We start from the raw sequence: 9,895 nt of genomic DNA, 5'->3' as shown, positions 1-9,895 counted from the left end.
ATGTCTAGTAATAAGTAAACATGTTGATTGAGAAATTGTTAATAACTTTTTTGGTAAGAGCATACGAATGGTGGCAGACGTAATAAATATTTTGTTAAGTATTTAAGTAAAAAATGTCATGATGATATTATAATATATTGGTTGGATCGTCAATCATGGTTCGGTAGCTGTGATCCAAATGAATGTTATCGTTCGACGTGTGATTTAATTTGGTTGGTAATACAATGGAAGTTCTTTTCAATTTGCAATAGCAGTACTTATTCATAGATTTTGTTAATTTATATTATAATGTAGTTAGATTGATGTTTGTCAAACATGTGTAGACAATGCAATGAGCTTTAACTTGTATTTTCAGAACAAATTAAAAAGCATTTAAATTTTTACATGTGTAATAAATCGTATAACGAATGTTCTAAAAATTATATTTCATACATACTATCTGGTAATCTATGTTACATCTTGGATATGTGATACTTTCTGGTGACGTTGATCTGTCCTAATGCATACGATGTTGCTTCTGTTTGTAGCAAATCCGAAATATTCTTCTTTTAATGAGAATTGTTGCAGTTGGAGTCATAGATTTGAAAACTTCCCTGCAATTTTTCAGTTTGTGGAATTGATTGCTTAGTTTCACTAATTTCATTAGAATTTTTATACCTCTATTGTCATGCATAGTGATTAGAGCAACGATAGTTTGATACATTGCTTGCTGGTCATCTTGTTTGCAAGTTGCAATGAGTAGTTGTAATCCTCTATTTCTATCATGTTCCATGAAGAACAAATGTGTTCTAAGCAGTAGCGAAGCATGCTTATTATCTGCTTCTGCAAGGATCTTCAAAATGGAAAGACCTGTTGTTGTTATTGCTGGTACTTTGTATCGTTGTTTGAAGATGTTTCTTCTATGTAAGACTTCCTTTACGTTTGTTTGTTCGTTTAGAGATTTGTATCTGTAATTTGTAAGGTAAATAATGGTTTTCAAACACAAGATCCACAATAATAATAATAATAATAATAATAATAATAATAATAATAATAATAATAAAAGAAGGTGTTTTTGAAACAGAAGATCCACAAAAAAAAAAAAAAAAATTGTAAATAATGGTTTCGAGAGTTGATAATCATAATATTATTACCTGTAGTATCAAGAAATTAACAATTAAAAAGTATTTAGAAAACTGTTAAGAACTAAAGACACAAGTGATTCGGCATAATCGGTTTCAATTATAGGAAGTTGAAATACGGTTTTCTGTATGACTAAGGAAATAATGAAATGAACAGATTAACGAAATGCGATGATATTAGTAAAACTTACGTTAACCGTATTGCTTGAAGGGTGGTGTTGTTATTCTGAGTTGCTTTTGCAATGATTCATTGCACAATTTGATATGGTAGTTGTAATAGATTTGTTAGTTGTGTTTTCGTTCTTTTGTAAGGAATCATGATATTTTGGCAGCGACTTTTTTTGTGTAAGTATATGGAATTTATGATGTTATTACAATCTTAGTGGTTTATATAATTTTTGTGTGGGTACTGGATAGTGAATCATCTTCTGTGTGTTTGGATTTGGTAGATAATATCGTGTTAATTATTAATTTTGAATATGTTTTATTTTTTAACATTTTTATAAACAGTTTTGTCTAATATTGTTATTAAATGTCTATTAAAATATTAAATATTGTTTATGTTTTTTCCAGTATTTTAGTCTTCTAATTAAAATTTTGTTATTTTACATTAGAATATATATTGACTTGTTTTATCTAAATAGAAATAGAAAATAAACAGATGGAATAAATTTGAACTCATGTTTTATGTGAGAATTTTTGTTACAATATAACAGTTGCTCCGGGAAAATTAATAGACATTTAATAAAAGACAGACATGTTGATTGAAAAAGTGTTGACAACTTATTGGCGATAAGAAACGAAACGGTAGCAAATCGTTTGTAACGCATGAAAGGAAAGTGTAATCAATAGTATTTTTGTAAATTAATGATGGTATTTCTATTTTCTGAACATTAATTATTTGGTTTTGTTATGTATATCAAAGTTGTTTTATTGTTGTTTCTATCGAGAAAAATTGATTATTGTATTCAACGATTATAGACTGTTTTGGCCATAATAATTTAAACGTTTGCATTCATCTATACCTCTATGCAAGTATATTAAGTATTTGATACATTCGATTAGTATGAATCTTTTTAAATTTATATAAATCATTGATTGATATTTTATGCACTGTATATGCATTATGTGGGTATCTTATGCAAGTGTGCTGATGCTTTGAAATTTCTATGAGACAATTGGACAACTGGTCAAATGAAAGAGGGTGCTTGTTCTGTAAGAAGATGGGAGGAGCTGGACACTGACATATTGGTGAAAATCTTCCTGTCTTTTGATGCCTTCCAATTGACTTCAAGGATTGCTCACATTTGTAATTCATGGCGTTCAGCTTGTTGTGATCCTTTGCTTTGGAAAACTCTTGATTTGTCAATGTTGAGATCAAATTTTATCAAAATCCCGTTAGAGCCGTATGTTTACGTGGATGAGTGTTCTAATAAGACATTGACTAGTTTGTTTAAGATTTCATTGAATCTCAGCCGGGAACACATAAGAACCTTGATTTTTCACTTCAATTTGTATGTAGGGGACGAACAATTCATTTATATTGCTGAAAGGTAATGTTTTTTATGTTTCTATTTAAAACCTTGCTGAAAGGTAAATTTTTTTGTTCTCGCTATTTATTGACTAAGTTTTTTCGATCGCCTTTGGTACCAGTGATCATCATCTTTAATTTTTTTTGTTTGTTGCACAGTGAACTGGGAAGTAATATACCATATATTGTTGTCTATAGATGCCCGCGACTGAGGTGCCTTGTTATGCCAGCTAGGAACATAATAAAAAAGGACGTAATCTGCAAGGCCATTTGTACATGGAGATGTCTTGAATCTCTGACAATGCCTAGTATAGCAAATCCCCCTTATCTTATAGAGGAAATAGTCCTAAATTGGAAGAACTTCAGTGAACTCAAGATCATAGGTCTTTTTGACGTTCTTTTTGCTTCTATGATAGCCAGATTTCTTCCAAATTTGAAGGTTTTGAGCTTGAGATGTTCAATGATAGTTAAGGATGCCCTATTGCTTATACTGGATGATGTACCAAACCTAGAAGTCCTCAACATATCACATTGTCTTCTTATAGATGGTCCATTACTTCCTCCACCGATGCTCGAAAAAATTATTAGGAAGTTAGATAAAATTATCTTGCAGAAGGCTGCTCCATTACATGAGTTCTTAACATGTACTGAGTCCTCGTGCATCATGTGCCAACGTACCTGATGTGATGAAGGCTTTCTGAGGTGGTACAAGTATGGGGAAGGCCTGTGGAAAATGGATAAGATGAAGTCTCTTGCTATTTGATTAGAATAGTGTAGAGACTGAAATTTAGTGGTCACAAACTACAGCCTATGTACCTCTTCTTTACATGTTTTGCTTGTATATAATATCTACATAATAGGTTCTTGAATAGGCATATACAGAATCGGTCCATTGGGTTTTAGGTTGTCATCCTCCTAACGCTTTTGTCTTAGCTTGTCGACATTGTAATACTTGCGTGATGATCTTCTCCCATTGGAAAAGCACTATCTGTTTGCATGATTTTGTACATATGGTCAAATTTCACTTCCGATTGCTTCAAGTTGATCTTCTGTTGTTGATTAATACACAATGAAGTGATTTATCTGTCATTTACATTATTAGAATTAAATTATGAAGGATTTCTCTATTCTTAATTTATTATATTTATATATTTACATTTTTTTCACCTTGAATTGGAAATATTGTTTCCAATTCATGTTATTTTATGTAGGGAATTGTCATTGCTTATTTTATTGAATTTGAAATTCTATTGGTTTTGTAAACATTAATGTCGAATTCATTTGTATTGTGAGATTAAGTATTTGATAGTAAGATTTTGAAGGAATATTTTATTTTCCTTCCTTTATAGTTTTATATTAAGTGGCACTGATATTGCCCAGCTGAAATGGTAATATTAAAGTTTTACAGTGCACTGTCGTTTTGGTTTTGTAAAATTCATAAGTAATGAAAAATGTTGTCGTTTAAAATACTGTTGGTATTTAATTACTTTAAGTAAATTTTTGGATTTAGGGTTTTCTTTGTCAGTTTCGGCATTCAGAGCATTTGTCACAGTTTGTTTGTCGCATTTTCCACATCTGTCTTTTATCGTTGACTGAAATTGATATAAGTAAGTACATTTTCTTTAGTTATAGTGACAATGTTATTTTTTATTTTACATTGGTCTAATTAATTTGTTTTCGTTTTTAACTTTGATTAAAATGTATTTTGATTAAAGTGCATGTTATTCTTATGTAGTTCCGAGATTTGTTATTATTTTTATAAGAAGTTGTTCTTAGATGGTTGTGCTGATAATTTACTGTATTCGCGTTGTTTATTTCTTTCTTTGGCAGTTGTGTTGCAGATTATTTTGTCGGTCTTTTTACTGCTAACATTGGTGTGTTTTTTATTATGATTTTGTTTGTTCTACTCGGGTTGTTTATCTGTTGTTCTGGTAGTCATATTGTAGATTATCTTGTTAATGAATCTACTGTTAAAGTTGGTGTTTTTCTCATTACGATTTTGTTTATTATCTTGTTGTGTTTAGTATATATTGTAATACTGTCATTGTTTTATGAATCCATGTTATGAAATGCCAGTGGTATATTATCTTGTTGTGTTTATTATATATTGTAATATTGTCGTTTGTTTTTATTGTAGTAATGACTCCAAAAAACTTGATGAAATTTATTCGAAGACTTGATTTTGAAGTACTGTATAAAGTAGGATCAAGCAGTGATTCCAAGTCAAAATTGTTAACGCTTGTACAGACTTCTATTTTACCTCCATCAATCTCCAATCCTGTGAAACCTGATTCCGGTTCCTACTATGTTAAATTGACTAAAGAAGAAGATAATCAGTCAGAAGAAATTCCATTACGTCAATTGGTGAAATAGCAGAGAACTTGTCAGCAATAGGGTTCAAATACGAATTCTAAATGAAAATGGAAAAATCTTTGTAAAGAAGATCTAGACAACAAAACGTTCGATCTAGGGAAAGAAGTAATGTTTTTTTCACTATATCATGTGAATATATACTTATGGCATGATAATGTTAAGGTGGTTTCATTAGTTTTGAAATAGGCTTATGAAGGTTTCTTAGAAATTAGAGAATGTTGGCTTGTTTCAGAAGATGTGCTTGCAGATTTGACAAAACAATATGAAGATATGATTGCCGAGGTTCACAGATTGAAAGAATAGTAAAAAATATAAAAGAATGCATTTGAAAAGGTCAAAACCGAATTGAAACACTATCAAGAATCATTTAGAAATGTTGATGAGTCTTTTGTAAATGAGCAGCAGCAAAAGGAAGTCTTTAAAATAAAAGTTATGAATTGTCTGAAGAAAATTATAAGATTAAATCTTTACTTGCACAAGCTAAGAAAGATAAAGAAGAGGCTTATGATTCGGTGTTAGAAATGTTTTTGGCCACCAAAAAAGCTTGTGTCAAAGAATTTAAGCACAAATTCCCAAATGAAGATTCTAGTTTTTTAGAGACAATTGTGTTGAAAAATGAGGAGATGTCGTCTAATTTTGATTTTATTGATTGCAATGTTGTTGTAGCTTTCTTTGGTCCACTTAATGGCACTTTTGTAGATATTTAAACCGTTTGTTAAGCATTTTCACAATATTTTGTCAAGATTTGGCTCACAGGTGTTTATAATTGTGTTATTATCATGGACGTGGATGTATTCAGTTGATGCTAATTTTTGTGTATGTGAAACAAAATCTCCAGCTTATGTAATGTTATTTCTGTAAATATTTAAACTGTTTAATTTTAATATTAATGTTAAATATTTTGATGATGCTTGTCACGCGATGGTTTATAGTTCAGTTGCATGTGTAAAAAATATGTATTTATAACACATAATACATTCAATGTAGTGTTCATCGTATCTGACAATAATAATGTAAAACATATAAATATCTTTGTATCAAGTAAATTATATTCATGTATATATTTAAACATTTAATGTGACCTTTTCATATTCATATAAATATGTTTAATTTTTCACATCAATCTCTTACAAATAATGTCTTATATTATATACAATGTATCAATCCTTTCTGTTATAAACAATGAATTATATAATACAGAACATATTAATCTCTACAGTTAAAGACTTCTTTGAAAACAATATTTGTCAATGTCTCTGCCGTTTCATCTTCTTGCAAGGCTAGAAGAATCTTGATACCTAGTCCTGATGAAGTTACTCTTGATAGGGCCATGTACAATTGACCATGTGTAAAGATTTGATGTTTCATATACAATCCTACTGTTTTGAGTGATTGACCCTGACTTTTGTTTATTGTCATACAAAAGCTAATTGTCACAGGTAAACTGTCTTCTCTTCAACCTGAAAGGCCTCTTTATATCTGTATTAGACATTATTATTCTGGGAATTGTGGCAATATCCCCAATGTTTGACCTGGTGATAATCATTGCTTGTATGGACCACTTTCCTAAATGGGTTATGATCAATCTGATTCCATTGCAAAGACCATCAAATTGATTAAAATTACACAACAACATAATTGGAATGCCAATTTTCAGATGCAATTCATGTTTGGGCATGTCGGAGCACATCGAAGAATTAAGAAACTCGGTGGGATAGAGAATATCATCATCGTTTGAGATACCTGCTGCTTTGCAAGTGCTGTTTGAGCTAAAATATGTCTTTCCATCTGTTGGTAGACTCTGGGTGATGCATAACCTGAGATTTTTTTTTAGTTAAAATGAGTTTCTCAAGAGCAATCCAAATTTCCTGTCCACTATTACTCTTTACAACATGACGCATCATCAATTCAGAGATAGACAAAATTAACCAGTTTACATGAAGTTGATCCATTCTACTCCATCTATCATAATCGAGATTAAAGTGAGTAACAGAGTTTGTGTGTGTACGATTACCTTGACCAGAAGTTATTGAAATGAATTCTAGAGGGGAAGCTCTAGATTCGGTGAGAAAATGTTCTAGATCGAATGCCCTTACAAGAGAAAGAACTTGGGACTTCCAGTAAGAATAATTTTTCTAAACCAGCTTAATGGTTATCGGTTTCAATCGGGAAAAGTGAGCTGTGACGTAATGAGGTTTCAGTTGCTATATTCTCTGGCGAACTGTTATGGCATTCCAACCCCACAAGTCAAAAGCTTAAATTTCTTTATGTTGCATCATAACAATAATGTACGAAGTATGTACTTACCACACATAATCCTTCACTATGAGATTTTAAAGCTCTTTAAAAATTTATTATGACGAACAAAGAATTAATTATGATGAAGGATGTACATACTCTGGCACACACATAATATCCTCTGCTGCAAAGATACGAAAACTCTTTAAAATTTTATTGTGGTTATGATTTTATATTGATCTCAGAAACAAACAAACTAGCTGCGGATTGTTGAAAATATGGTGATCACGTAGTCCTAAGTTAAATAAAATTGTGTCAAATGTCAATGGAGTTAATATATAAGACTTAACTATATTCATAAAAGTAGTGCCCAATTGATTTATTTGAACCCTGGAAATGATGAGCATATTACACTTCAAAATATACAAGAAGACTATAGTACAAGAATTCAAAATTCAAATACAAAAATACACATTGTAAATAGATCTATCTCGTAATACAATTACTGAAATCACACAGCTTGCATAATGGAACAAATGGTTTGTATTAAAGTTAGCAGTAGCAGTACAATTGCAGCAATAGTTCCTGTGCCTTTCCATGGATTGCCGAAATAAACTCTTTTCAAGGTTGCCCCTTTATGGTTCCAGCCATTGCTATAATGTGATTTTAGATCCCTGACAATGCCACTATAACGGGAACGACTTACAACAACGCTAATGGAAAGTCCGTTAAACATCCGTACGATTGTAGCACTGTCGCCCATCAAATTTGAAATAATTCCTTCTTCAATAAGCAAATCTACATCCTTCTCTGTGCGGATAAGAAACTTCATAAAAGCGATGTAGTTACAAACGTGGGTTTTTGATGGATAATGACATTGTTCAAATGCCATTACATTCCGTATCACAGCTTCCGTTTTGCCACCTACATGCAAACAGGGAATTTTTAACTCAACTCCACTAAAGCATGGAATTGGGATTTTAAAATTTCCCTGTTTTAGTTCTATATCAAGTAAAGACTTTCCTTTAAGAGCTGTAAACTTCATTCCTGATTCTTTCAGTTTGACTGCTGAAGGAAAATCTGAACAAAGAGAATCATTGCCTTTAGGGACTGCCGAAGGTAAAACTGAAGAAGAATCATTGGCTTCAGGGTTGATATGCAGCAACATACTTCTCCACAAATCAGTGAAATGATTAACGTTTCGATGATAATGAACGTGTTGGTTGTCAGTGCACTCATCACTATCATAGAAGAAAAAAATAAAAAGAGAAAGGACGGATCGTACTTTAATTCCAGTTGACTTGTATAATTCTTCGAGGACGAAGCGTGGGAGTTGATTTTCAAGTAATCGCAAGTCTCGCTTTAAACGAATTTCGAATCTTATATTATTTAGCAAAAAATCATCTTTGCCTTCGTTAAATCTCAAGAGAAGCTCAATGATGAAGATTGCATCATACAAAATCATTGTTATAAAATCAGGACTTTTAAGAGGGGAAGTGTCTGAATAGCAATTACGAATGTGTTTCTCCTCCCTTTCAATGAAGGCAATAAAATCCTCCAATCTCTCCTCACTGATTCGTTTACCAAACTCTTTTTTATATCTTACTTTTTGTATTTCCATTTCAGCCAAATCCTTGTTGCCATGATGGAAAGGACCTATTGAAACTAATTGAGGAGTATATGCAGCTTTATTTATTTTGCGAAGCTCTTTAGGAACCCTATAAATACAACACTCAGAGTCAGGTTCTAACTTTTCGTCTATATCAATTTTCAACTCTCTGAGTTTATGCGCTTCAATGAAAGCATTTGATAACTTCGGCCTGTCTCTATCAATCTCCATTTACCCTAGTAAAACATATAATATGCGATAGTTAACAATTTATCCAGAGCATTAACTTGAAAATTATTCGACTATTGTATATAACAAATTATGCATTTTGTTAAATTTATAAGATTGAAAATATTGAAAATTCTTTTTCCAGAAATGTCCCCCGGGGCTACGGCCAGTGGCTTTGGCTCCACCCCTGCTTTTATATAAATGCCTAATGTAACGGTGATTTTGAGAATTTATTTAAGTTGGATAGTACAAGGGTCAATACTATATGAGCCTGAATACAGACTAAAATGTATATATAAAAAAATGAAATAAAAAAAAAAAAAAAAAGACTTGGGACAGAATAAAAGGAAGGTAAGTATTATTAGGTTTAAGAAAACTGATGTCAATAGGGTTAAGAGTCTATAAATATCTAGGATTCCTGTAAAGAAAAAAATAACCAGAAACGTAAAACAAGCAAAGTTAAAAGCAAGTCCATGAGGTTAGCAAAAAAAACTTATGAAATTCTTTAATCAATTTTTATTAATAATATTATCTTCCGCTGCCTATATAAAACACGGTACTATTAAATAGAGAAACTACTTATTCTGAACAGGGTATTTTGGTGCATATATAAATTAAAGAACTTGATCTTCAATATGAATTTCACAAACCAATATACAGAAAAATTAAAAAAAGAGAGAGCAAACAGACAAGCCATTAGAGCATCTTACAATCGATTGATAGATAACCTGTCAGGCCTAAGGTGGTCCACCTCTAGGGTCGACGACGGATAATAACTTGTGTCCAAAACCAGAT

General features: G+C 31.4%; 1 protein-coding gene across 1 annotated transcript; it reads right to left on the bottom strand.

Annotated features, from left to right (window-relative positions):
- Window positions 1-7,774: 7,774 nt before the first annotated feature.
- LOC116126878 (UPF0481 protein At3g47200-like) lies at window positions 7,775-9,103 on the bottom strand. The gene has a single exon (XM_031412552.1). It carries the CDS (start codon window positions 9,101-9,103, stop codon window positions 7,775-7,777), a length of 1,329 nt encoding a protein of 442 aa, XP_031268412.1.
- Window positions 9,104-9,895: the final 792 nt, after the last annotated feature.

The sequence above is a fragment of the Pistacia vera genome, unplaced genomic scaffold (genome assembly GCF_008641045.1).
Source record: "Pistacia vera cultivar Batoury unplaced genomic scaffold, PisVer_v2 Contig185, whole genome shotgun sequence".
Taxonomy (NCBI): Eukaryota; Viridiplantae; Streptophyta; class Magnoliopsida; order Sapindales; family Anacardiaceae; genus Pistacia; species Pistacia vera.
This window is presented reverse-complemented; position numbering and strand designations above follow the sequence as displayed.